Source organism: Trypanosoma rangeli (assembly GCF_003719475.1).
Source record: "Trypanosoma rangeli strain AM80 chromosome Unknown Tra_15.4_contig_00071, whole genome shotgun sequence".
Lineage (NCBI taxonomy): Eukaryota > Euglenozoa > Kinetoplastea > Trypanosomatida > Trypanosomatidae > Trypanosoma > Trypanosoma rangeli.
In genome coordinates this window covers 12,180-37,588 of record NW_021705812.1, presented here as the reverse complement: position 1 = coordinate 37,588, position 25,409 = coordinate 12,180, and the positions used below count along the sequence as shown (strand labels likewise).

Here is a 25,409-nt window from a genome sequence, read left to right as displayed (position 1 = left end):
ATGACCAGGTGTTTTTTCACGACTAGCAAAATGGCAGTATTTAGGGCCCCGCTAGCTCCGGACCCACCTCCGCATGGAAGTTACTGGCAAAGATAGACTGATTGGGGGGGGGGGGGGGGGGACAGTAAAATAGTGAAAACAATAAAAAAAAAAAAAACGGCACCTGCTGCCCTCCGCCGCGGCATCTTCAGAAACAGCACCAAGTAATGGATAAATACACAAGGGATTTAAACACGACGCGCTTTCATCATCCACTGAGCCCCAGCTGATCACACCTTATTTCCACACATCTCCAATACATACATAAACATTAAGGAAAGAGTGTAAGATAAACAGCACCCATTAATAGTTTGAGGAGGGTGAAGGACGAAAAAGAAAAGATGGGATCCTTTTTTTTCTTTTTTTCTTAAAACTCCTTCCAGGTACTCTTCAATTTCTCGGTCCACCTCTTTTCCCTCTCCTTTGAGCGTTTGCCTGTGTTCTTGCTATTGTTCCCTTTTTGTCCTCGTTTTCCGTGCCCTCCGGTGTCAAGGTCCATTCTCTGTTAGAGGCATACCACCGACCCACTTCTCTTGCATCGCTTCGCACTGCTAATCTCCACCATGTAGCCTCACACACACACACACACACACTTAGTCCCCCTCATCCTCCTCCTCAGACAACTCTGAGAGTGCTAGTGTCAGCGCGCCCTTCAGCTTGGTGTCCACGCCCTCATCCGTCTCAAAGCCACCACCTTCACGCAGGACACCCAGGTACCCAAATCCGTAGCCGCAGCGGGGCTCCTTCATTACATCTACAACCTCACCCTCCACCATCATTTGTGCCTCCTCCAGAGGATCTATGGGCAGCTCAGACGCTGCAAGCTTCTTCATCTCGTGTATGCGACGTGCACTTAATTGTGCTTCCTTGAGTAATTTTATACGTTCGCGCACGTGTGACTGCCGCAAAGCAAGGTCTCGTCGTTTCGCAGCATGCGTAGTGCCTCTGCCCGTGTCGCCATCTAAAAAACCTTGAAAGTCTGTCCCTCTATTACCACCTCCCCTTCGACACCTGCCAGAAACGGCAACAGCACGCTTTCGCGCCTCCGTCATTTTTTTGGGTTGCTGCATTTTGGAGCGTTGCACGTCCACAGCTTTGTTTGGTTTATTGTTCACTCCTGTCGCACCCCGTTCACCCACTGAAGCCTGATTGGACTGCAGCAAACTTTGGCCAGCAAACTCCACTCCACCTAAAGAGGATGTGTTCACACCGCCTAGGGGATCTATGGCTTCTTCCCAGCCTGTAATGCCACACCACGCGTCTGCGCTACTACAGCAGGTGGGTGCAGCTACGTTTGCCGTTGTTACTAATGCCGGCGTTAAACGTCCGCCCACAGCTGATTCTTTTGGCACTGAATTATTTGACCGGATGCGAGTAAATGCATTGTTATTCCGCTGCTGTAGACGATTTGTCTGATTCACTAAACGTATGTATGAACCATTCCCATTGGTTGAGCTGAACTCCGCCTGTTTTTGATTATGCTTCGGCTGGAATGCCTGCGGTGACGAAGGCGCGCGCTGCCGTTGCTGCGGTGGCAGCGGTGGCGAAAACGTTGATGTTGACGCATCTAAACACCTATGTTTTGTTGCCATACCCAGTTTCTCTTGCATTGTTTCGCACAGAAACGAAGGCTGACTTGTGGGTGACATCCCTGACATTGGCGAGGGATGTTCGAGCGGTGGTGACTGAAGATTACGCTTCAGTGTGCCGTCCTGTTGCACAATTGGAGTGCGTTGCCGCTCCATCGTTGTCTCTCCGACGACAGGTAGACGAGTTCCATTTGAGTTCGCGACAATGTTGCTCCCGCTAGGTGTTCTGCTTGCATTCACAACTGCTGGAGCGGCAGTAACTGCAGCGGTTTGCCAAATCGGTGGGGCATACGCTGGAACGGCAAAAAGAGCCATGTCACCGGGTGCCAGATTAATGGCTTCGGCCTCGTCGTTGCATACAGTGAGTCGCGAAGTTTTGCAGGTCCCGCTTAATGCTATGGAGTCCAAGGATTGAATAGGTGATAAATTAAGAAGATGTGTCAAAATACCTGAAACATGAAAGACAACCTGCACCCAGCGATTACGGGGAATAATCAAGGGCATTTTAGAAGCAACAACCTCCCTGTTTGCGTCTTCCACCGTTGCCTTGCTGAATTGAGTTCCAATGGTGAGTTCCACACGAAGCGAACTACAGACGTGCATCGCCACCTCCAAAGCAAAGGAGTCAAAGGAACCAAGGCACGTTTGTAGAATTATTAATAATTGAGGAAACTTATTGGATAACAATTGATGACATTCACAGGGTATTTCTACACGCGCATGCGCAAGACCACCTTTCAGAACCAACACAGATGTATGCAGGGCGCGGTCGTGCATTATGGCACAACATGATTCATTCTGGATTTTGGCGGCGCTTAGACATCCAGGGTCACGCGGAACCAAAACATCTTTAAAAATTGTGTGTCCGGTCATGCTATTGGGCGGTACGAATGCGGAGATGATACCGCCAGAAAAAGTCCTACTTCAGCAGTGATGACTGGACTCGTCAAGGAAATAAAAACAATATTCCTACGCTAAAATATCGATGAGGTCACCACCAAATCCAAAGTGTGGAAGACTCCACACTCCTATATATATATATATATCCTCCACAGATATATAACAAAAAAAAAAATAATTCCTTTCTGAATGGGAGAGCGCACACAAACACATGTGCGGTTTAAACAAAAATGCGGTAGAAAGAAAAAAAAAAAAAACAAATGAAACAACAATAATAATCAACATGAAAATTTATTATATATATATATATAGCAAATCAACGGGAAGTGGTAGTGCAGAATAAACTGCAGTGGAGAGTAACCGATAAACGGATTGCAGCATCTTCATGCGCAAAGAAGCAAAACTGGTCAAAAAAAAAAACTTTTATTTTCGCTGTTCCCCTTCAATTCCCCCTTTATTATCCATCTATATCCCACGGACCTTGTTGGGTATTGGGTAAGGCTTCACGCTTCATCATTATGATTCGCTGTTGATGAAAATTCGGGGGTTCCAGAATTAAAATGCTACACACCCCGTCCTTGTCCACACACAACACTCCACCACGGTTTCCAAACTCGTTACAATAGTTTGTTGCCGAGAATATTGTGAGTAGATGACGCTTCGTGTTGCTGGGGAAAAATTGAAAACCCTCCTCTACAACTTGGTGGGCCCGGCAAACCATATCCAAATTGTTTTCTTTAAGAAACTTGTCCAGCGCTTTGGCTGAAAAGACAGAAGATATTCGACGGGTACTTGGTGCCCAATCAACATTTGGCGGAAGCTCAGCCTCTGGATCGGACCACAGTAAATCGCAAATGATACCACTATGTGGTACATTGCACGGGCGCACATCTGGTACTTCCTTTACATATTTTAACTCCGGCGAAAGCCCACCGTGCATACAAAAAATGGTGCCATTAACAACGGCAGCAACGGGCAATACGCGAAATAAATCGGTGAAGATGCGAAATAGTCTCACCCCATATCGTCTTTTGCATTCATCAAAAAACCCATAAAGAAGCATAATTTGCTCATCTTCATGATTTCCACGTAAAAGAGTTATTTGTGACGGCTCTATGATCTTCAATGCCAACAATGTAACCACAACTTCGATAGAACGACTCCCACGATCAACATAATCACCCAAAAAAAGATATCTATCGTATGGACCATCAGTAGATTTCAATTCACCGTGATGCGAAGCTGAAGCATCTTCGCTACAACTTCGATTCCTTTTATGTCGTAGGGCCGGTCCAGCGTGATTCGCTAGCCCCAAAACTTTCCCTCCCAAAGGTGGTCTTCGGCTAAAAATATTTACAAGATCGTAGTACTGCCCATGCAAATCGCCACATATACACACAGGGGACTCAATTTGCACGACAACTGGTTCACTCGTAATAATAGTATATGCCTCACGGATAATACGAAGGATAAGAGCCTCAGGAATTCGCTGCTCATGGGGACTTGTAGACATATACTTCTCAGGCAAGAGTTCGAGAAGACGGTATAACACATCATTTTCTTCATGCACAGAAATGGTCTCTGTGGGCAGTGTGCTTAACGAGCAGTTCGCAAGTTCAGTTGTCTGATCCAACTGAGTTTGTTGTAGAGCTCTTCTCATTTTTGTACTATTCTGCCGATGTTAATGACGTTTTTTTTTTGCTTTTGTTAATCACGTTTTATCTTATTTTAATCTTGTGTGTATGTGAAGTAATAACAATAATATTCAAAGCTTAACACAACAAAATCATGTGGAGAATATTATATCAACAGAATAGTAAGACCGCCTTCACATACATACATAAAACAAAGCCGATTGTTAAAATAAAGACAAAAAAAAGGTTAAAAGGGAAATAATGGCAATAGTTGAAATAACAATAATTATAATAATCACAGGAATAACAAAATTAAAAGGAAGGGAAGCGGGCAAATTAAGAGGAAGCGCACAGCGAGTGCAAGGTAGTAGTCGCCTAATCCTTTTTTTTTTAGCTGCACTGTAACCATGGACATATTACGGCGATTTTTCGTACTCATCTTCTTCTGATCATCAGCTTTCATAATCTCCACCAGAAACAAAAGCATAAATAAGATTCGGAGGTTCCTCATCTGCATCCCCATTTACAGATTCTGTTGGCGTCGGTTCCCCTTCATCACTTCGCAATCTACCTTTTGCAGACTTTTCACCTTCTTGACAATGAGAGGATGGAGAATACCGGGATCCCGTTGAGGTCAACATGTTTCTTCCGCAACTATCCGCCCGAAACGTCAAGCTGGTTTCTGTCAAAGCTTGAATCTGTTTTCTAGTCTCGCCCGACTTAACCCCAACTCCACCTGAGGAGAGCCGCAACATCCCAGTAAAACGAACACCTACAATCCGTGAGTTAATCCCAATCTTTTCCTCACCCTGTTTTTTTCTTTCCACCAAGTAGAAGCGAACAGACTGGCCGCCCGGTAGGGGAAGCTTCACGCGAGAATAAATCCCATTTCCCATTTCTGTATCACAGCAAACAATAGCAAATGGATGACCACTGGGATGAGCCTCGTGGTCAAGTAGCTGCATAAATAAGTAGCCCTGAAGGCCACCACATGAAGCAGTTCGGCATGATTTACGTAAATTGCCTTTTGGTGCTTCGGTCTGAAAAAGAAATTCCACATTAGTAATTTCTAACGCCTCAACTTCGGGACCAGAGGGAACACAAAAATCCAAACAATGCTGTAACTCATTGTCGGCGACAGTGGCTGTAATGGAGAGAGGGACAGCTAGCGCAGCTTTTACATCAGCTATGCAGAGATGGAGTGTTAGTCTAAACGGAGGGCCTTTTCCCAAAACCATGAATCCGGGGCTTAAAAAACGAACAAATAATAATAAGAAAAAAAAATCAACAACAAACAACAAGCAAGTTAATCTCCACGTTTTTTTTTTTTGGTGTGGGGTGGGGAGGCATATACTTCAGTAACTTAATGACAGAAACAAAATAATGAATATATATATAAATATATATATTACATCACAACTTACAATAAATTTTTTTCCCACCGTAACTGGAACAAAAACAATGCATACATGAATGCCACAATTATAAACGGACAAAATAACTTACGTGTCACAATAATAGAAATAACTAATAATAATAATAACAGTGAAAAAAAAAAACTATACTTGTAACTCCGTATAGTTTTAAAAAAAAAGTTTTAACTATTTCCTAGGTCGATTTGACAAACGAAATTGATAATGAATTATAAACGATAATCTATGTTTATTCAGGCAATATATATAGTGAAAGTAAGACCACAAAACTCACTCTATATAACTCCTCCCCGTTGCTAAGAATAAATAGGCAACGATAGAAATAATGATAGTAATAATATACTTTTTTTTCCTTTTTCAAGGTGCAGGAGAGGCATGACGCCAACGCAAGACAGACTCTGTTGGCCTTAGGTAGCTAAAGGGATCCTTTAATGACTGACCATTATTAATATGATCCGGCAATCCCTCCGACGCTTCTTGCCGAAGAACCGAGTTCATTAATTTTTTGAGAAATGGGGAGGAAAGATATGATAAAGTGTTTGTGGCAAAGATCTTTCCTGACTCCTCCAAAGATGTACTTTTCTCCCCTTCAAAAAAACTAATATTCATGAGCTTAAAAGGACCGCCGAAATGTTGCTCCTCAGATATATTTGAAGCATTCTCCACATCATTAAAATCCCATTTATTATTTCGATCATAGTTCATATGTCCTGTCAGCTTTTCATCAATTTTTTTTTGAATTTCTGCAACCTCACCAAATCCCTGATTACGATCTGTTGAAATAACATAAGCAGCAGATGGGAGAGGTGGTGGAGCATCGTATAAGTCAAATTCCAACTCTCTGCTTCCCAAAGCTCCTTGATGAGAATCCTTCTCTTTTTCATCTGGAAATGATTGATACATCATTTCTTTGGACTTCCTAAAGTTTGCTAATCGTTCTTCAAACAAGTGTGTGCTTCTCCCTGCCATTATCGACTCAAAACACCTATTTTTGTTAGATTGATCAACTTGTAACTCATTAAGTTTTTCTTCAAAACGGGTATAACTATCTGTAGTAAATGGCTTAGGATGAATGTGAGTTTCACCCTTAGTAGACAGTTTCTCACCTTCATACAAAAATATCTTTATCCATTCTTGCGTCGGTACATCATAAATATATAGATTGCTGTCTTGAACGGGGCCATTTGGGGACCCAATGACACCACCAAGCAATAGCACCTTATCACTCATGTATGAAAGAAGAACATGCCCAATTCTACCCGCGGGAATGTCACCCTTAGAAGGCAAAATATTCCACTGCCCGTTTTCAAAATCAAATTCCCTTAATTCCAAAATTGTCTCTTGAGTCAAAAATTGAATCCCTCCAAAAACAAGCATACGTGTTGGTTCCATATTATTGTTATCGTGCATTCCAATCACCACAGCTTTGTGCATCGCTGATGGAAGACAAGAGATGCAGTCAACCCAGCGCCAGGACTTCTTTCGTACATCCCACAAGACTAAGTCCCCAACCTCCTTTCCCTTTGAAGTGTCCAACCCACCAAAGAGCAGAATATTATCCCGAAATACTACACCTGAATGACCCCATAATAAAGGTCTAGCAACATCCGTTGATGTAACACGACGCCAAATCATTGATTCTAAATTAAGAACAAAAGTATCAAAAAGTAGATTCCCCATGCTTAGTAGCTGATGATAAGATAAGTCCTTAGGTACGCCATGAATATCCACACAAAGGAGATATCCCCCATGAATATACAACTCCCCGTTAACAACAGCACTTGCATAATGAATGCGACTGATGGGCTGATCACCTTTGGAAATTGCTTGATACCATCGTTGAATCCCCAAATCAAGAATATCTACAAAGCGCATGGAGTTTGGCTGTTCATCAGGTGCTTCCATCATACCACCGACAACCACCATATATTTTTCGTTGTATATAAAAGCTGTGTGATGCGCACGACCACGAGGCGAAGGTGCTGCAGGCATCAACTGCAGTTGGTACCAATTATAATTACGATTAATAAGCAATGACACATCATGTACTAGCCGCACTTTGTTACAATAACGCCCCTCATGACTGGAATTAACGTCGTTGTTTCCACCAAATATGACCAAAGATGAACCAAAGACACACGCTGTATGTCCCTCCATTAACTACAAGCTCCCGTATAAAAATTTGAATCTCAGATATTCTCTTTACTATGAAGAAAAAAGAGAAGCCGATAATAATAATTTTTAAAAAAGTTCAGCAGTAGTAAGAACACCGCAATACAAGAGGAGAACCAAACACTTAACCGAGCAACGAGCTAAATAGCATTAACAATAAATAAATAAACGCAAAAATACCAGCGCATTTTGTTGTAAAAAGAGAACAACCCCGCCCATCCAGAGAACAACACAAACTGGGCCCCAAAACTCAATAAAGAAACCCAACCCAGCCCCTTTCTTTTTGTGCACCATGGCCCCAGAGTTAGCTTCGCCTATTTCGCCGCGACGCGAGGGGCGACGGCGCTGGGGCCTTCAGGAACGACCCATCTCCTTCGTTTTCTGCGGGTTCCCTTTCGTTTTTGTAAGACGCGCAGCTGGGGGGTGGCGTGTTCTGGAGGCGGCTTGGGCGTGACAATTTATTCCTCCTTGCTTCGGGTGCGGCTTTTTGTGGGAGTCAGGCGGCGGGGGGTTACAGAGACCTATTTACCTGTTCTTCGGAGAGCCACGGAGGCTATTTGCTATTTCAAGGGCTTTGCCACGCTCGCGTTCTTTGCTCTCTGAAACGATGCCTGTGGCAGGGGGGTGACGTGTTATTTTCTTTTTTCTTGAGAATGAATAGGAAAGGGGGGGCAAACGAATTTATGAGAGGACATGGCTTGGGAGCATGGACGTTGTATTAAATGGGTAGCTGGTTATTCATCTTCTAATGGGGTTGAAAAAACGTATGTATTAGTAAATTAATGGCAGGTGAGAGATTGTCAAAATGACATTAGACTGCCGTGGAAGCCTATATTTTTTTGAGGGCTCTAGTTCCATTGTTTTCTTTTTCTTATCTCGATTTTTTACTTTGTAATATAAAGGGGGCTGTAGCTCCAGGAACATTTTATTTATTTGTCTTCTGTTACTACTGTAGAGGGTGGTTGCCCCTTTAATACGAAGAAAAACAAATTTAAACGAGAAGGTAAGGGGGGAGCAAAAAGGAGAAATTATAGAAACTTGCGTAGCAGATAATTACACAACGAATAAAATGGGGAGTAGCCGAAAACGTGGTATAGTGAAGTTATCTAAATTTAAGACCTCTATTGCACATTTTACACCAACCCCATCGGATGTCCCTTTGGAGATCGCTGCGCTTTTGCTCATGGGGCCGAAGAGCTGCGTAGCGAAGCTGAGAATATGAAGATTAAGAAGAACCAAATATGTACAAAGCGGGACAGAGGTACCGGATTTAGTAATCCTGTGGTGGCGGTGTACAGTGACGTTGTTCTATTGTGTGCCGAGAATGAGGTCGTTGGGATTGCCAGCAAAGAGCTGTCCTTGTCTGTGGAGAGTACAACCGAGAGACACCAGTGAAGGTGTAATATTGGAACATTTTCGTTGAAGGGAACATGATCAGCACCTACAAAGCCAGAGAAAAGTGATGCCACGATAAAAGACCTTTACGACTGCAATCGATTGTGCGGACAGGAAGAATGCTCTGCCTAAAAGCAAAGTCAACAAAAAAATGTCTTGAAAAACCAATACTGTTCAATTAAACGCAATATGGGAAGTTGAGGACAGTTGGGGCACACGAGACCAAAAAACGAAACGCAGGGGAAGTATATTTATCGAACAACACTTTTTTTTTACGAGGATGGAGAATATGGAATGCTCGACGCAATATTCTTGTTTGCCTCAAGGCGCGTTACTGTTGCCATGTTTGAGAACAATACCAACTTTTCGCTCCTTCCTTTCTCCTTATTTGGGGGCAGCTTGCGTCACGTGTGTTACCGCTGAGGGATCACAGGCGGCAGATGTTCTCTGCTTGTTACCCCTTAACCCAACATCGGTTACTGAAATGAAAGACGTGATAGTTCCCATGGATTCATCATTGCTTGTTTATAGCGCGTTCTCGGGTGCCAATTGTGGCACTGATTTTGGAGGTGATGAAAGTCATTATGATTGTCCATATTTCGCCTACAATAATGTGTTTTCAAGAATGGTGTCTGTACCGATGACACCATTTTAGGGAATTGTTCCGACGAACACCATTCTCTTGTATAAGGAACAAGAATGAGCGTCGCTTCGAGAGTTGCGACATGTTCATGATCAATGCCTAGGTGTGGATTTTTTGGAAGTGGCAAGGGCAGCAACAAAGATGACGGTACCGATAGTAAGATGAGCCATATTATTTATCTCATGTCTCGTGGATCTGCTGTGGCGACAAATGTGGATGATAAGACGATAGGCGTTGCGGGAGTGTTGGAGTGGAATGAACTTATCAAGGGTGGGTTACGAAACCAGAACGAATCATTCAACATACTACTTCCTGAAGAAGAGATGTGGAAAATATCAGACAAAAGGTATGACTCACAATTGTTCTCATTTGATGAAATCATAACAAGCTGATATTGGGTACCAATGAGGTTTTCCAATGACTGTTGGAGCGGCATCGAATATTCTTTTTCTTTTAATAATAATACTACTGCAGCTACAAAATTGATGAAGACTAATGGTACTGATGCTGACACCAAAGACCTAACGAAGAATAAGCTCTATGAAAGAAGGTGTACGATATGTACAGAGGGGGTGACATCAAGGAGTGATTCAGAACTCAATGGAAGAGCGGAATTGTACATGTGAGGTATTTAATGGACCTCAAAGAGATTTGACTTCTGAGAGTGGCGAAAGTGCTAACACTACTGTTAACAGTAGCAACGGGGGAGTAACCAGGAGTCAGGGATTTTTACCGGCAAATCATTATCGCCGTTGTGGCCACTGTACGCTTCAGTTGTTTTCTGAGCGTTATGTGGTTCTGTCCAGTGATTTTTTATGTTTTATGTATATCAGCTTGGAATATCGTTTTTCAGTAGTTCACCTAATTTTAAAATTGCCAAATTTTGCGAGATTATGGTTGAACTAACCCCACTTTTCTCCAGTGCAAACTAATAAAGAAAATAGCAACACCAACACCAGCATACAGTGCTGTTTTGATTACTGCATCTAAATGCTATCGATGCGGAAGTGTTATTGACTTATGCTTAGTTTCACACTGCACCGGTCACTATTGTATATGGGCACTTTGGATTTTCTCTGTATTTTATTTATTGACTTTAATTCAGTGCTCTATATGTGAAAAATGAAATGCAAAGGATGCACTTCTACTTTATTATGGACCCTCTTCTTTGTGCGTTGCAGCTGGCAACCAAACCACATGGACAATGAAGAAATGGTTTCTGCTAGAAATGAACCCCATCTCATTCTTACTTTTGAGTTGGTGTATTTTTGAATACACTTTTGCGTTGCATTTTTCATTTTCCTTTTTATATTGTGAAGAAACAACAGTGAGACGGGCCTGGCAGCATAAAAATTAAATTCGAGGTGTCGTCGTACCCTCCCCCCCCCTTCCTTCTTCTTTTCCTTGGGCTTATTTGTCGAATCTCTGTGCATGAAGAGGTCCCTTTCCTTTACTCTTGTGACATCTAACTGTTAAATACTAGACGGAACTGAGTAAAAAACAAACAGACATACAAACTGGGGAAAGAACAACAGTAATGGCGGCAAAAAAAAAGAGTGTTGGACACTGAGTTTATGTTCATTTGGAGGCACTGCGGGTAGTTTAACTTGTTTTATTGACTTTGTTTTTGTATGTGCATGTTTTCTCTGACTTGGACTTGGATATCAGAATTTTGTGCGTAGTTTGTTTATTCTTATTTGAAATACCACTCTTTTCCGCCTCGTTGCTTGTACTTATTCTCTTCTTTCTTGACTTTTTTTTTTGGGTGCAATTACCTTTGTCTCCATCGCATGCACAATAGTTCCTTGAGCACAATTTGCGCTTCAGGGAAAAAACGCAGCAAGCAGGCGACAGAACGTGACTTGCAGCAGTAACAACCGCAACCGCACAGGAAAAGGAGAGCCGCGAAACAAATACAAAAAATAACCTACTAGTGAAAGGCAGGTAGAACACAGAATAGCTCAAGAAACTCACACAAGCTTGCATTGAAGAAAGGGACTCTTTGTTCGTTTTTTTTTTTTTGAAGACCAATAAAAGCGTAGAGGGGAAAAGGTAAAATAGGGAAAGGAAGGATACGACACAACGGAGAATGCCCAAAGCAAACAAGCATGCAGAAATCAAGCCTTCCAAGTTCCGAACAGCTCTTTGCGAGTTTTACATGCGCCAGGATAAATGCCCCTTTGGGACTCGTTGTGCCTTTGCTCACGGTGAACATGAGCTTCATACAGAAGAGCACAATGTAGAACTGCTGAAGACTACAGGTCTGCAACGACTTGACGCCGCCGCTCTTCCTGCCGCGACACGATGCAGCGCGATGACCATGAAGAGTTCTCTCAATTCTGTCTTCCCCATTGTGACTTCCTTTCGGCGGCAACCAGTTATTGTTTCGCTTCCGTGTTGGACGGATTCGCGGGTGGTTGGTTTTGAGCAGTGTGAGGCAACAACCCCGGTAACTCGACTGGGGGATTCTGAGGTTCCAACATTTGTGCCCACCCCGCCAAGGGGTGCAAGTCGGCCACGGTGCTCTAGCAAATTCTTTGCCAGCTGCTCCACAGAGGCCCCTGTTATGTATCGACACAACCCATATGCTATCTCCACGCAGTATGAATAAAGAGAATAATATAATACTATGGAAATACTTTGGGCAAATTTTTTTTTTCATTTAAACTGAAGAGGTAGAGGGACTCAGAGCTTAAAAGGAAATTACATATTTCTCACGCGCAGTCTCGCTGAAGGACAAAACCAAAAAAAAGCAAACACTCAAAAACAAGGTTTATTAGTTTTTTACTCCCAATTCAAAAGAACTTGTGTTATGAGCTGTTTTTGTGCATCTGGACACAATATAATATGGGCAACTTTTTTTATATAGTTGTTAAACACGCTTTTTGAACCTGTATTTGCCCGATGAAGCTGATTTGACTTTGGTAACAATATCATCAGGTACCATTGAGGCACGGGAGGAAAAGCTATATGGAACGTGTGGGGGAGCGATACGCAGCATTAGTCGTGCATGGAGAGAGAGAGAGAGGAGGAATAAAGTGGGCAAACTAGGAATGAGATCCCTGACAAAGGTGTGGGTGAGAGTGTCTGTAAGCCAATTGGGTAAATAATAGAGGAAAGGGATGGGAACTGATCTGTGTTTTCATGTGGACCTGCTTCCGCGTATCATGTTTTTTGTTGTTGTTGTTTTTTTTTTTTGTTTTGTTTTTTTTTGTTTTGTTTTTTGTTTTTTGTTTGACAACTTGTTTTTTTTTTTAAGCTTTCAATTTCTGGGCACATGCATGCCCAGAGACACGTGCACGTGCATATATTTGTGTGTGCTGTCGATGCAGGTTGAGGTGGAGTAGCGTGGGGCCTTGCAGAGATCCCTGCAGAATAAGGAAAGAGTGCCGGAAATAAGGAATATAGAATGTATATGTGATGGGAAAACGTGGACGCACAGACAGAAAAATATAACTGGCGGAGGCCGTTATGTTGGGACATCAAATATTTCTTTTTTATCATGTTTGTTTGCAGGTGTGTGCGTACGTGGATCTATTATTATTATTATTATTATTTCTAATTTGCTTTGGCTTACTCTCTTTTAGGTTTCCTTACAACGAGGTAATCTGCATGCATGCATGCGTACAATATATATGTGTGCCTGTGTGTTTGTGCTTGTGCCAAGTTCCACCTCTCTTGCTGATTCTTTGTGTTGTACTTCTTTTATTTGTGTGTTTATTTTGTCTCCTTCCTCTATATATCATTTGTGGACGTCAACTATGTGGACCCACAAATACATACACACACACACACACACATCGAGGCTACCCAAGCCGTGGTTCAAGCGAATACGAGGAATATGAACGCTGCGGACCTGTGTGAAGTATCACAATGTTTTTTTTTTTTACATGTTGCTCTTCTTTTTCTTTTTACTCGCCACTTTTCTCTCTTTTGTGGGTGAACAATAACCAGGCAGAGTTGCTCCCCGCTACGGACGACACGGCTCCCCACAGAGTTGTGCGGCAAGGAAGGTGAGGTAGAAAAGCAAGAAGGACCAGGGTCTAGCAAGGAAAGAGTAAAAAAAACAAGGAAAAAACTCTGGGGAGGTTTATTTATTTTTTTCTTCTCTCTGGTTTGTGCTGAATGCGGGTGGTACACTCGGGCCCGCGAAACCGTTCTTTCGGCAACAAAAAAAGCAATGCACACGACGTCAGAGGGAATAACTTCAAGAGGCCGTACACAGGTGCGGGTGGGAGCATGGACGGGGTCAATGTGCCGAGTGGAGAGGTTATGACGGAAGGTGCCTCGGCGTTTTTCTTTGGCTTGACGGGTGTAAAGGCCACTAGCGAGACTGCGACGACGCCCAAGGAGGTGAGGGAGGAAATCATGCCCGGCGAGATGATCCCTGTGGACGGTGGTAGTGGTGGCCGGAAGAACAATAACGGAGCCGGCACACAGACACAGGATCAGATCATGTGGATTGAACTAGGCCTCTGTAAAGCGCTTGTGCGGGCCGTCACACATATAGGGTTTCTTTCCCCGACCCCTGTGCAGGTGCAGGCCATTCCTGCAGTTCTGGGCGGCAGTGATGTGTGCGCAAGGGCGGTGACGGGGTCAGGCAAGACAGCAGCATTTCTCCTGCCGCTGCTGCACATTCTGTTGACCCGCGCTCCTCAGAAGCAGTTGCATTCGGGAGGAAAGCGACGTTTTATTAGGGCTATTATTTTGCTTCCGACACGAGAATTGGGCATGCAGTGCCAACACATGCTTCAGCAAATACTGGCCTCTACGACAGGGCTAACTATGGCCTTGGCGATTGGGGGCATTGCGCAAAGTGCTCAAGAAGCGGCAGTGGAGTCGATTCCTGACATTCTCATCGCAACTCCCGGGCGATTAGTGGATTTGCTCCACAACTACAAGGGTGCACACGGCTCATTGGATGTCTCTGGTGTGGAGATGGTCGTGCTTGACGAATGCGACAAGATGCTTACCGTAACACTCAAAGACCAGGTGGTGGATATCCTCAAACGCGTCCCGGAGGAAACCCGACAAGTGTTAATGTTCTCGGCAACCATGACGAGCGAGGTGGACGAGTTTGCGAAGGAGCATCTCTTCGAACCGAAAAATGTGGACGTTGGGCATGTTGCACTTCAGTCGAAGCTGCGACAACAGTTTGTACGCATCCTACTGCCTTCCAGTGCGGCGGCAGACCCGTTGTCGGGTCATAAGAGTGAGGAGAGAGGGGAAATAGAAGGGAATGAGGAAGAAACGATGGGGGCGAAGAAGCGTATTCGTTCGAAGCGGCTTCGAGACGCATCAAGAGCGGATGCTGTGGGCTTGCATGAGGCGGAGGAGGTTTCGGAGCACACTACAAAGATAAAATCACGTTATTTGGTAGCCCTCTGTCTTGGATATTTCAGGGACAAGACGCTTGTCTTCACGCGCTACCGCACAACCGCACATCGTTTGCACCTTCTTTTTGCTGCGTTGGGCTTCGCAAGTGCGGAGCTGCAGGGCAATCAGCTACAGGAGGAGCGCTTTGCTTCACTGGAGAGGTTTGCGTCGGGCGAGGTGCAGTACCTCTTTTCGACAGATGTGGCATCACGTGGGCTTGATATCAAGGGCGTGTCTACCGTCGTGAACTTTGACCTGCCCCCGACACTCACGGCGTACATTCACCGCGTTGGTCGTACTGCCCGCATTGGGGGCAACGGGACGGCGGTCTCGCTTGTGGATGAGTCAAGGGATGCAGAGATCATGAGAAAGATACTTGCGGTGAGCGGGGCTGTGAATGACCATCAGGTGTCTTCTGTGAAGCGCCGTGATGTGCCGGCGGCGTTGCTCTCAGAGGCGGCGAAAAAAATAGACGCCGTGTTTCCGCAGGTGCGGGGTCAGATCGCGGCCGAGGCGTTAGAGACCAAGATTTCACAGGCGGAGCGGCGCTATAGCCGATCCGCGGTGGAGATGCTGGCCGAAAGTGTGACGGCGCAGCCCAAGAAAACGTGGTGCCTTAGTCGTGGGGAACGAAAGCGGCGCGAGGAGGAGGCGCGGCGACTCTACGAGAAGGAGGCGGAGGTGACACTCCATAACTTCCAAAACGAACTGAGCAGCTGGCACCGCGAGGAGAAGGAGTTCCTGCAGAAGCAGAAACTGGCACGGCGGCAGGGGCGCGACGTGAAGGCACGCGCTAAGGAAAAGGTGAAGAACGCCCATCGTGATCTGCGACGCAAGGCAGAGAAGAAACTGCAGGGCGGCATAATCAAAAAGATGAAGAAAAAGAAGATTCGTGACGCACGCAAGGAAAGACGGGCGGAGAACCGTGAGAAGAGAGGCAAGGCCGCTTATAAACACCGCGACGGGGTTAAGAGCAAAAAGAAGTCCCGCCACGGGAAGCGCATGGCACGCCATTAACAGCACCGTCGTCTAATCGAACAGCAATGAGGGAGTGAAAGGCGAAACGACGACAGGGGGGGGGGAGGGGGGTGACAAAACAAAGCAAAGAAAGAAGTCTCGTTAAACGATTAATGATGGATAGGAGTCAGCAGCGGGAGCAACGACATCGGAAGGAGTAAAATGCACACACACACAAACAAACAAACAAACAAACGAAGGCGGTTTGCTTGTTTTTTTTTTGTTTTGTTTTTCTCTCTCTCTGCTCCTGTGTATATGCGTAATGAGTGCTGCTCCGTATTATGGCTCCTGGTACAATCACCGTTGCGGTCTCTGCCAGTTCTTCTTGGGCCTTGTTTGAAAATTATCCTACACTTGCTGTTTTTTTATTTTATTTTTCCCTGTGCCTCTCCCTCGTTTCCCTCCTTTGCGACGTCCAGTGAAACCCAATTTCTTTGGGCGTTGCTGCAGGAAACTTTGTTATTATTGGTGTTAGAAGCCGATATGCCCAACGACGCCAGAGCTCCCACACTGGGGAGGGAGCGGGAGTATGCCGTTTCTGTCTTCGCCGGCAGCTTCGCTGGCGTGTGCTCGACGGTGGTCACGAACCCGCTTGACACCATTCGTGTGCGCCTCTCTTCGAGTCGAAGTGCTACCGGCAAGGCGCATAAAAGTCTCTTACACACCGTGAAGGATCTTTTTGGTGGTGGCATCAGACACGCCTTCTCGTGTGGTCTCTGGGCGAACATGATGGCGTCACTTCCCTCCAACGGCATCTATTTGCCGACGTACCGCTTCTTGCAGGAGGAAATGACGCAGTTTGGCGTGGATGAACGTATAAGGCCAGCCTTGTGTGCTTTTGGTGGTGTTTGCGTCACAAACTCCACGCTTGCTCCACTTTTTTTGGTGCGCACACGCGTGCAGGTGGATGATCGTCTGAGTGTACGGGAAGTATTTAGGGATGTTTTGCGGCGCGAGGGCTTTGTGGGCTTCTACCGCGGCACCTTAACGAACATACTTGGGCGCTTCGTGGAGGAGGGCCTCTTCTGGACCGTGTATGAGCTGCTTAAGCGTGTCACAAAGGAGGGGACGTTTCAAGACGCAAACAGCTTTTTTGTGACATCCGCGGCAGTGTTGTCTTTGTCGATGATTGCGAAGCTAACGGCAGTGGGTGTTGCATACCCTTATAATGCTGTCATGAATCATATGCGCACCGTTAATCAAATCACACGTCAGTGTGAACACACACGCATCCTCCCCACGATACAGCATATTTATCGGGCTGATGGTCTGGTTGGCTTTTACAAAGGTCTCTCTCCCCACTTGCTGCGAAGCGTCATTAGTAAGGCAACACAGATCTATTCATTTGAGGTGGTTATGTACGCGTACATGTGTTTTGAAGCACGGCATGCAACGCAATCGTTGCACTCACATTCCCCCGTGGGGGTGACACCCGTTTTGGGGATGCCGGAAGCTGAATGAGGGCAGCGAAGCGGGAATGGCGTGGTTAAAAATACTAGCACCTGAGCGAATGCGAGTGATATGGGAACCCTTCTTTTTTTTGCCCGCGAAGATAACCCATTCAGGGTGAAACCGAAACAGGACGAGCTGCGTCTGTATAACCTTGATGACGGTCTGACGCTGCAGGGAAGGACGCCGCTCGCCCGATTTGTTTTTCCCCACTGTTACAGAAGCACGTTTCTATGCATAGATAATAAGCTAGACGACGGAGGGAGGGGAAAACTTGGTGTGAAGCTTTTCTCCTAACCCATGCTGTCGTTGTTGTCGTTTTTTTTTTTCTGCTTCGAACTGTTTTGTTTTTCTACATGCTTTTATTTCTCCCTTTCTGTGTCTTTTTTTTTTCTTTCCTGCCTTTTCACTTGGGCTGTTCATTCTTCCTGTTCTCTTTCCACTCCTTCCTTCTTACGCGTACACGAGCGCGTCATCCGGATACATGCGACGGCCAGTTCTTGTTTTTTTTTTTTTTTTCACTCACTGTCGTGTGCAAGCTCAGCGACACGGACGTGGGAGCAGCGGGGCGTCTGCACACTGACGGTGCGTGGGGGGGGGGGGGTGAGGGGAGGAGGGGCAGTCGTCCGTAGGTAAATGCATTTGTCGTCGAAGGTACAGTTTTTTTTTTTTTCGTTCTTGTGCATCTGTGCGTGTCTTGCAGAATAATTGTCATTCCAAAAACGATGATGTAGGAATAAATGGGCAAGCGTCTACAGCATCCGTGGAAAGGCAAGAAGGGGAGCTATACTGCCTTTAATATTCCTTTTGTTTTTTGTTTTTGTGTGCGACTTCCGCAGGCAAATCGTGGGGCAACAACCGAAAAATATGAGAGCAGGAGAAAAACAAGAAAAAAAAAAAAAGAGCACCGATGGCGCTCAGGGTCTGCCTCTGTGTTTTGTGTTTCCGCCGGCTGCGCCCGCCTCTGTCTTGGAGGTGTAGGTGAAACCCACGCACGCCTTTTGAGGCTGCAGCTGCGGCGGCGAACGGCGGAGCATAAACGCTGACAGGGGGGGGGGGGAAAGAGTTGTAGATGCAAAAATAAAAAAGAAGCAACAACGGTGACAACAACCCAATGAAAAAAAAAAAAAATAGAATAAACAATAAAAACGGTAAAATGGGGGAGAGAGGCACGATGGAAAACAACTGCTTCGCGTGGTTGCACCGAGTATGGCGGTGGTGGTGGGGAGTGATTTTATGAGTGTAACTCCCCTTTACTTCTTTTTCTCTCCTTTTGTCTTTTGAATTTATATGTTTTTTGTTCTCCCTACTCTCTTATCTCTCTGGCTCTTTTGTTGCCATGGGGAGCTTTGTGACGAACTCCTCTATCATGTTCTTCTTACTGTTATGAAACCGCGGATCTCTTCCCCTTTTTTTGTTGCAGCATGAGGGCCAGCAGTGGCACATGAGCAGGAAATCCAAAGCTTCGCCTGGAGCCGTAGAGGAGACGGAGGAGACTCGAGTGGAGAAGTTTGGACGGTTTCTCTACGAGTCTTTTGAAAAAACTTTTCGGCCATCTGTCTTTGACTTGCAGCTTCGGTATTATGGCGACTACCTGCACCACTTTGGCTTTTCCATGGAAGCCGAGACGAAGGGGCGGAAGCTGTCGTTCTTGTCAGACTCAGGAAGTACACCCAGCCCTACTGGCGCGTTGTCGCTGCTTCACGAGGCTCTCGCGCATGGAGATGACCCTGTTGCAGATGCCGGGTGGGGCATTGCCGAGGAGGAGCGGAAGGAGGCAGACGCACAAGCACGCGCAGTGGGTCCGTTGGATGTGTCAACAAAACTGGAAGAGATGACGATGAAAGTGGTTGAGCCGTTTCAGCGGGTGACATGGAGACAGTCCGTGACACAGTGCTCGATGAAAAAGGCACGGGCGCTGTACTGTTGGTTGTGCGAGAACATCACTGTTGAGATACACTTCCCTGCTGCCTTGGCCGAGGAGGAGGCTGCCGCTGCGGCAAAGAAGGAAGTTGGAGGAAAGGGCAACGCAGCGTCACGTAACCTGAAACGAAAAGCAGGGACGGATGCGCAGCCTGCAATGGCCCCTGTGGAGGTTGTAGACCCTTTTGTGAAGGTCATGCAGGAACGCACCACCGACCCGCTTATGTTGGCACGTTTGTATCAAAAGTGCCTGCACTATGCTAAGGTGGAAAGTAAAGTTGTTGAGGGTCACGTGCGAGGGCGTGCGCCGGAGGAGACCATTGAGTGGGCGTGGAATATCGTGTCTATCCCACAGCAGGAGGACAGCGTGAAGCGGTACCTGGTGGACGTTGCTCTCTCGTCCTACACGGGCCCACTACGGCACGTTACACGGAGTAAAGACGCTGTGGAGGAAATAGATGCCTTGAAGGAGCCCAACTTAAAAGATACGCCACCCGCTAAGTCCAATCGCCCTATTTTTACTCCGAACGAGAAGCCGGCACGAAGCCCACTTGATGCTCCAGCTTTGGTGTCGTCTCGTTTAGCGACGAGGCGCATGGAAAGTTTCTACTTTAATACGCATCCACAACAATTCTTCGCCACACATTTTCCAAAGGCGAGTTTAGATACGTTGCTTCTGACGCCTCCACGGAAGGTTGTCTGGGAGGATGCCCCGTGCCTGACGCACACGTTCTTTCGTTTTCCATTGGCTTTGAGCTCACATCGGCGTCGATGCTTCTTCACGGTGCGCTCCACACCATTCTACATTAGTTTTGTGAACGAGAAACCTGAGCGAGTGGAGCTTACCTGTTTCATCTACAAGGGTACACTTGAGACCTTGCCTGAGGACCTTAGCACGGCGACGCCACTAGGACCTCAGTGGGTGTGGCATCAGCGCGAAGAGACCACCAGTTGCGAGACCTTCACACTTATGGTGCCAGAGGCGGGATATTATGGCGTAGTGGTGGGGGCGAGGGATATACGCCAGGACCCTTTTACAGCTGTCATTTCTGAGGAACTCTTTCTGCCTGTTGTGGCGTATCAAGTGTTGGTGACGTTTGTTCCGGATCAGGTGCCGCAACTTCCCCGTCAGTACTTTACCCCGTCAGTGTGTAAACTCCTCGCGCCTTTAACGCATCAGCTTCCGGAGGGCATCACACAGTTTGTTGTGATGCCGTCGTGTGCAAATGTTGCAGGTGTCGCGGTGGTGTCAAGGCAGTTAACTGAAGGAACGAGAGACCTGTTGGCATTTCTGCCCTTTTCATCCAAACTTGTCGCATACACCGGCGAGGTGACGCTGACCAGTGGCTGTGAGGTGGAGGTGTGGATACTCTACGCCGCCCCGGACCATAACTATGTGAATACGACGGAGCTTCCCCGTGTGGAGCCGAGCTTTCGGCATCGAATTTCCTTTGTCTTCCCGGATGTTGACGTCAGTTGTGGCATGACGCTTCCGACGACGGTCACAGGAACAAAATCATTGTTTCTGCCGTTTGTGACGGGCATTGCGGTCAAAAAGTTTGGTGCGGCCGGCAAGGGGGTGCGCCACATTCAACCGCAGCCCACACTGGAGGACGAGCAGCAGCCAACGCTGCGGCGTCTCATTGGAGTGACGCCTGAATTGTTTCGTGAGGCCGCCGCAGCCATTTCGAAGAAGTCGCGGCCTGTTGGATCGTACTTTGAGAGAAAAGTTTTGCTAGTCAGGAGGACGGCGGGAGATGTATGATGGCGGCAGTGTTTTTTTGGAGTTGCTTTTCTTTTCATGTAGAGAGAGAGAGAGAGAACAAAAAGGAAGGGGGGAATGTGAATCAAAAACAAAAACATCACCAGAAGATGCCAGTGGAGCAACTAGAGCGACAGAGTGGCGGTGGACGCTGTGCCATATGGTGTTTGTGCCTGTGTTTTGTTTTTCTTTACATTTCCACTGCCCCTTCTGGAGGCTAAAAAGAAAAAAGTAAAGATTTTTGCGGTTGCTGGGCCTCCTTCCGGGGGTTGTGTGGGCGGTGTTTGCTCTCCCTCCTTCATGGGTGTTGCAATACTTTTTTTTGTTTTGCACGTTCCCTTTTATTTTATTTTTCTCATTTTCACTTTGTTTCAGCCAATACGACCGTGACAGTTGCAGGAAGCAGCGAGCAAAAAAATTAACGCGTACGCACGCGTGCAGTCGCCGGCAGCAACTGAAAGCAGAAGCGAGGCAGACGGACAAAGATGTTGTCCTGCGCGGTGATTGGGTGCGGTGCCGCCGGGATGGCGGCCTGCACCTCTCTGCATCGAAGTGGTTTGCTAGTGACTTGCTTCGAGCTGGCGGCATATGGAACAGCGACACACGCAGATCTTTTTCCTCACGGGGAATCGTGTCGCCTGTGCACCCAACGATGCGATGTGTACTACCAAAAGACCTGCTGAGTTTTAGTGATCTGCGTTTTGATTACACTGTGCCGCAGTTTCTGCACCATTCGTCTGTATGACGTTACTTGGAGTAGTATGCAGAGAAGATGGGCATTTGGGGACTTTCGCGCCCCAACACGAAGGTGCAGTCCGTTCGGTACGACGAACGGGACGCCGTGTGGCGCATCATTACGGTCAATATTGTGAATTATGACGTGTTTGAGTGGTCGTTTGACAAGGTGTGTGTATGCACCGGCCAAACACAGGAGCCGCGATACCCGGGCGGGATAAAAGAAGTCCTACAACCCTACATGAAAGATGATGGTGAATTACATCACACCTCGCATGTGAAGGATTTCCGTCAGTTTAAAGGGGAAACGTGTTGTGGTGGTGGGTGACGGCGTCACTGCATGGGGACTACTGCTGGGAACTGTTACGCTGTGGCTCGGATGTGTTCCACAGCAGCTGCCAATCGCTCTACATGCAGCAGCAGCAGCAATTAGAGGGTCTCGCGCAATGTTCTCCTGCGACGATGCGTCAAGGTGGGGCCATGCGTGATGCAGCGAGCGCGGCTTTGCAGCGACTCTCCTGCACACCTAGCTGGCGTGGCGACATCACAAAAGGTAACCGTGTTGTCTCAAACTGGATCCAGTTTAGGAATGTAGCCTGCTGGGGCAGGTTGCCAGGCGTTGGGCACCCTCTTCGCAGTGAGGGACACGGTATGTTATTTACAGAGCAGCCTAAACGGACAACCGATAGCCTAGATGAAGCGAAAACCCGCTCCATGGCGCGTGAAAGGAGGAGTACCGGCAATACTGCGGACGAAAGCTCAAGTGGTATTTTTGTTGATAATGTCGATGCGGTGATTTGCGTCACCGGGTACAACGCACGTTATCCATTTTTTGCATCATGACATGCGAAAGGTGTTGGAGGGGCCGCCGCCGCTACAACTTCCTCAAAAGGAGGATGAACAACTTCGTTCATCACATGGAACTAACCCCGGTAAAGTGGCGACCCGTCACCAATGGACTCTACCTTGGAACACTGTACGCCCATAATCCCTCCATTGCCTTTGTGGGAATGCAAAAGGAATTGTTGCCGCCGTTTCTGCTCTTTGAAGCGCAGGCAAAGTTTATATCGTATGCCTTTACTCATCGACTGAAGCTTCCCCCCAAAGTGGAAGGTCTTTTTTCGTGACAGATGGAGATGATGGAGCGATACCCACTGACTGAGAATCTGTATAGTCCTCAGGGCCTTGGGTTGTACTCGGCGTTGTATTTCAACGTCCTTCAGGAAGAGTTGCAGGTGGGATCCCGCAACACGTACACGGCTAGCATCATGGAACGGCGGAGGTGGATCCTCACGACAAGTCTGCTGCGTGTGGTAGACAAACTGCGCTCTGTGGCCCCATTGAAGCGAAAGCGACAACATCTTCTCTTCATCAACGCGGTATAGTCGTGAGGAAAGAGAGATAGTGAGTGTGTGTGTGTGTGTGTGAGAGAGAGAGAGAGAGAGAGAGGGCACTCAGTGTGTGAGTAGCAGTGTTCTTTGTTGTTTTGACGAACCTTTTGCGATATTTGCGTGCGCGTGTGTCTGTGTGCGGTGTTTTTTTCTTTTTTCTTTCTTGCGTGTGTTTGGAGGGCGTGATAAAGTGCGTTTTTCCTTCTCTTCCTCCCTTTGCTGTGTGCATGCGTAGGGAGCTTTTTTGCAACAACAGCGGTAACAAGGGAAGCGGAACAAAAAGGCCGAGGTGAGGTTGACAAGAAGGAGGACTACGCAAGACAGCAACAAGAGCAAAAACAACAACAGCAACAGGGGCGGTAACGTGTAGCACAACACCCTTCCTTCGTTATTTTTGTTTTATTTTAGCTTAACACGTCGTGGCAGTTGCATAGACATCAACATCAGGAGACAGAGGAATTAAACGGGAGGGAGCGCAACAGCATGCGCCGTGTGACTGCATTGTCGTTGCCCGCCGCCGTTGTTATTGGTGCCGCGGGCACTGTTCGCTTCTGTAGTGCCGCGGCCACTGCCTCCGCCGCGCCATCGACGCCGCCGCCGCCGATCTCGACACCGGGGCAGACACTCATTCGCAACATGCGGCCGCGGGAGCTGATGCAGGAGCTCGACAATTATATCATTGGCCAGAACGACGCGAAGAAGGCGGTAGCAGTGGCGCTGCGCAATCGCTGGCGACGCCATCAAGTGGAACCGGAGATACGAGAGGAAATTGCACCAAAAAATATTCTCATGATAGGCCCGACAGGCGTTGGAAAGACGGAAATTGCTCGGCGTTTGGCAAAGCTTGTGGATGCACCCTTTGTGAAGGTGGAGGCGACCAAGTTTACAGAGGTGGGTTTTCACGGCCGAGATGTTGAGAGCATCATTGAGGACCTCTACAAGGCGTCTCTGACGCAAACAAAGCACAATCTCATGCGGCAAAATGAGGCTGTGGCTCGACAGAAGGCCGAAGATCGTATTTTGAAGGCATTGGCAGGTGTGTCGGATGGGTTTCGCGAGCACCTTCGCTCCGGTGCTCTGGACGACATCGAGGTGATGGTGGAGCTGCAGGAAAAGGCCCCCAAGCCAAAGACGGCGGCAGGTGAAGGCGTTTTTATTGCCATTGACCTCCCCGGTGCGTTGGGGGCTGCGCAGACTCGGACCGTGAAGAAGATCCTAAAGATTAAGGACGCCCTTCCTGCTGTACAGCAAGAGGAGCTTGAGAAGCTGGTTGACACGGAGGATGTCTCTGCGGAGGCGTTGCGGGCGTGTGAAGAGGACGGCATTGTGGTCATTGACGAAATCGACAAGATTGTCACGGCCTCTGGGGGGCACAAGGGGCACCAGGCCTCTGCGGAGGGTGTTCAGCAGGACCTGCTCCCACTTGTTGAGGGCACAACCGTCTCAACCAAGTTTAATGTGCAGATAAAGACGGATAAAATTCTCTTTATCTGTAGTGGTGCGTTTCATAGCGTAAAACCCTCCGACATGTTGGCAGAGCTTCAAGGGCGTCTCCCCATTCGTGTGGAGCTGAAGCCACTTACCTGCGAGGACTTTCACCGCATCATAACAGAGCCAAAGTACAACCTTGTCAAGCAGCACATTGCCATGATGGAAACGGAAGGAGTCAAACTTGTCTTTACGGATGACGCCCTCTGGGAGATCGCCAATGTTGCCGCTCACATCAACTCCACTGTGCAGAACATCGGAGCACGTCGACTCATCACGATTACAGAGAAAGTTGTTGAAGAAATCAGCTTCGATGGACCTGACAGGAAGGGTGAGACGTTTGTCATTGACGCGGCGTACGTGAAAAAGTCCGTAGAAAACATGGTGAAGAAGGTGGATATCAAGAAGTTCCTGCTTTAGAGAGCTATATATATATATATATATATATATATATATATATATA

At 47.0% G+C, this 25,409-nt stretch overlaps 12 protein-coding genes and 1 pseudogene across 12 annotated transcripts, besides 24 other annotated features; 8 read left to right on the top strand and 5 right to left on the bottom strand.

Annotated features, from left to right (window-relative positions):
- Positions 1 to 103: 103 nt before the first annotated feature.
- Positions 104 to 121: a microsatellite.
- A 14-nt stretch (positions 122 to 135) lies between these two features.
- Positions 136 to 157: a microsatellite.
- Positions 158 to 611: 454 nt separating this feature from the next.
- Positions 612 to 632: a microsatellite.
- TraAM80_02926 (uncharacterized protein) lies at positions 633 to 2,501 on the bottom strand (the record flags this gene model as incomplete). The annotated part of the gene is made up of 1 exon (XM_029379914.1): positions 633 to 2,501. One exon carries the CDS (start codon positions 2,499 to 2,501, stop codon positions 633 to 635), a length of 1,869 nt encoding a protein of 622 aa, XP_029240337.1.
- Positions 2,502 to 2,657: 156 nt separating this feature from the next.
- Positions 2,658 to 2,674: a microsatellite.
- A 93-nt stretch (positions 2,675 to 2,767) lies between these two features.
- Positions 2,768 to 2,806: a microsatellite.
- An 11-nt stretch (positions 2,807 to 2,817) lies between these two features.
- Positions 2,818 to 2,839: a microsatellite.
- A 146-nt stretch (positions 2,840 to 2,985) lies between these two features.
- TraAM80_02925 (putative protein phosphatase 1 catalitic subunit) lies at positions 2,986 to 4,188 on the bottom strand (the record flags this gene model as incomplete). Its single annotated transcript, XM_029379913.1, has 1 exon — positions 2,986 to 4,188. One exon carries the CDS (start codon positions 4,186 to 4,188, stop codon positions 2,986 to 2,988), a length of 1,203 nt encoding a protein of 400 aa, XP_029240336.1.
- Positions 4,189 to 4,419: 231 nt separating this feature from the next.
- Positions 4,420 to 4,478: a microsatellite.
- A 136-nt stretch (positions 4,479 to 4,614) lies between these two features.
- On the bottom strand, positions 4,615 to 5,400 carry TraAM80_02924 (uncharacterized protein; the record flags this gene model as incomplete). Its single annotated transcript, XM_029379912.1, has 1 exon — positions 4,615 to 5,400. The coding sequence occupies one exon, from the start codon at positions 5,398 to 5,400 to the stop codon at positions 4,615 to 4,617; it is 786 nt and encodes a 261-aa protein (XP_029240335.1).
- A 13-nt stretch (positions 5,401 to 5,413) lies between these two features.
- Positions 5,414 to 5,467: a microsatellite.
- An 82-nt stretch (positions 5,468 to 5,549) lies between these two features.
- Positions 5,550 to 5,571: a microsatellite.
- Positions 5,572 to 5,675: 104 nt separating this feature from the next.
- Positions 5,676 to 5,705: a microsatellite.
- A 247-nt stretch (positions 5,706 to 5,952) lies between these two features.
- On the bottom strand, positions 5,953 to 7,752 carry TraAM80_02923 (putative Kelch repeat protein; the record flags this gene model as incomplete). The annotated part of the gene is made up of 1 exon (XM_029379911.1): positions 5,953 to 7,752. The coding sequence occupies one exon, from the start codon at positions 7,750 to 7,752 to the stop codon at positions 5,953 to 5,955; it is 1,800 nt and encodes a 599-aa protein (XP_029240334.1).
- A 1,690-nt stretch (positions 7,753 to 9,442) lies between these two features.
- On the top strand, positions 9,443 to 9,817 carry TraAM80_02922 (uncharacterized protein; the record flags this gene model as incomplete). Its single annotated transcript, XM_029379910.1, has 1 exon — positions 9,443 to 9,817. One exon carries the CDS (start codon positions 9,443 to 9,445, stop codon positions 9,815 to 9,817), a length of 375 nt encoding a protein of 124 aa, XP_029240333.1.
- Positions 9,818 to 11,894: 2,077 nt separating this feature from the next.
- Positions 11,895 to 12,416, top strand: TraAM80_02921 (uncharacterized protein; the record flags this gene model as incomplete). The annotated part of the gene is made up of 1 exon (XM_029379909.1): positions 11,895 to 12,416. The coding sequence occupies one exon, from the start codon at positions 11,895 to 11,897 to the stop codon at positions 12,414 to 12,416; it is 522 nt and encodes a 173-aa protein (XP_029240332.1).
- Positions 12,417 to 12,975: 559 nt separating this feature from the next.
- Positions 12,976 to 13,061: a sequence feature (A-rich).
- A 279-nt stretch (positions 13,062 to 13,340) lies between these two features.
- Positions 13,341 to 13,362: a microsatellite.
- A 210-nt stretch (positions 13,363 to 13,572) lies between these two features.
- Positions 13,573 to 13,605: a microsatellite.
- A 439-nt stretch (positions 13,606 to 14,044) lies between these two features.
- On the top strand, positions 14,045 to 16,198 carry TraAM80_02920 (putative ATP-dependent RNA helicase; the record flags this gene model as incomplete). Its single annotated transcript, XM_029379908.1, has 1 exon — positions 14,045 to 16,198. The coding sequence occupies one exon, from the start codon at positions 14,045 to 14,047 to the stop codon at positions 16,196 to 16,198; it is 2,154 nt and encodes a 717-aa protein (XP_029240331.1).
- Positions 16,199 to 16,364: 166 nt separating this feature from the next.
- Positions 16,365 to 16,397: a microsatellite.
- A 5-nt stretch (positions 16,398 to 16,402) lies between these two features.
- Positions 16,403 to 16,431: a microsatellite.
- A 250-nt stretch (positions 16,432 to 16,681) lies between these two features.
- On the top strand, positions 16,682 to 17,659 carry TraAM80_02919 (mitochondrial carrier protein; the record flags this gene model as incomplete). Its single annotated transcript, XM_029379907.1, has 1 exon — positions 16,682 to 17,659. One exon carries the CDS (start codon positions 16,682 to 16,684, stop codon positions 17,657 to 17,659), a length of 978 nt encoding a protein of 325 aa, XP_029240330.1.
- Positions 17,660 to 18,003: 344 nt separating this feature from the next.
- Positions 18,004 to 18,228, top strand: TraAM80_02918 (hypothetical protein; annotated as a pseudogene).
- Positions 18,229 to 18,238: 10 nt separating this feature from the next.
- Positions 18,239 to 18,266: a microsatellite.
- Positions 18,267 to 18,527: 261 nt separating this feature from the next.
- Positions 18,528 to 18,549: a microsatellite.
- Positions 18,550 to 18,764: 215 nt separating this feature from the next.
- Positions 18,765 to 18,796: a microsatellite.
- A 121-nt stretch (positions 18,797 to 18,917) lies between these two features.
- Positions 18,918 to 18,982: a sequence feature (A-rich).
- Positions 18,983 to 19,091: 109 nt separating this feature from the next.
- On the top strand, positions 19,092 to 21,335 carry TraAM80_02917 (uncharacterized protein; the record flags this gene model as incomplete). The annotated part of the gene is made up of 1 exon (XM_029379906.1): positions 19,092 to 21,335. One exon carries the CDS (start codon positions 19,092 to 19,094, stop codon positions 21,333 to 21,335), a length of 2,244 nt encoding a protein of 747 aa, XP_029240329.1.
- Positions 21,336 to 21,375: 40 nt separating this feature from the next.
- Positions 21,376 to 21,392: a microsatellite.
- Positions 21,393 to 21,671: 279 nt separating this feature from the next.
- Positions 21,672 to 21,704: a sequence feature (A-rich).
- A 774-nt stretch (positions 21,705 to 22,478) lies between these two features.
- On the top strand, positions 22,479 to 22,910 carry TraAM80_02916 (dimethylaniline monooxygenase (N-oxide forming); the record flags this gene model as incomplete). The annotated part of the gene is made up of 1 exon (XM_029379905.1): positions 22,479 to 22,910. The coding sequence occupies one exon, from the start codon at positions 22,479 to 22,481 to the stop codon at positions 22,908 to 22,910; it is 432 nt and encodes a 143-aa protein (XP_029240328.1).
- Positions 22,911 to 22,990: 80 nt separating this feature from the next.
- On the bottom strand, positions 22,991 to 23,428 carry TraAM80_02915 (flavin-containing monooxygenase; the record flags this gene model as incomplete). Its single annotated transcript, XM_029379904.1, has 1 exon — positions 22,991 to 23,428. The coding sequence occupies one exon, from the start codon at positions 23,426 to 23,428 to the stop codon at positions 22,991 to 22,993; it is 438 nt and encodes a 145-aa protein (XP_029240327.1).
- A 28-nt stretch (positions 23,429 to 23,456) lies between these two features.
- Positions 23,457 to 23,516: a microsatellite.
- A 262-nt stretch (positions 23,517 to 23,778) lies between these two features.
- Positions 23,779 to 23,811: a microsatellite.
- A 130-nt stretch (positions 23,812 to 23,941) lies between these two features.
- On the top strand, positions 23,942 to 25,366 carry TraAM80_02914 (putative heat shock protein HslVU, ATPase subunit HslU; the record flags this gene model as incomplete). Its single annotated transcript, XM_029379903.1, has 1 exon — positions 23,942 to 25,366. The coding sequence occupies one exon, from the start codon at positions 23,942 to 23,944 to the stop codon at positions 25,364 to 25,366; it is 1,425 nt and encodes a 474-aa protein (XP_029240326.1).
- Positions 25,367 to 25,371: 5 nt separating this feature from the next.
- Positions 25,372 to 25,409: a microsatellite.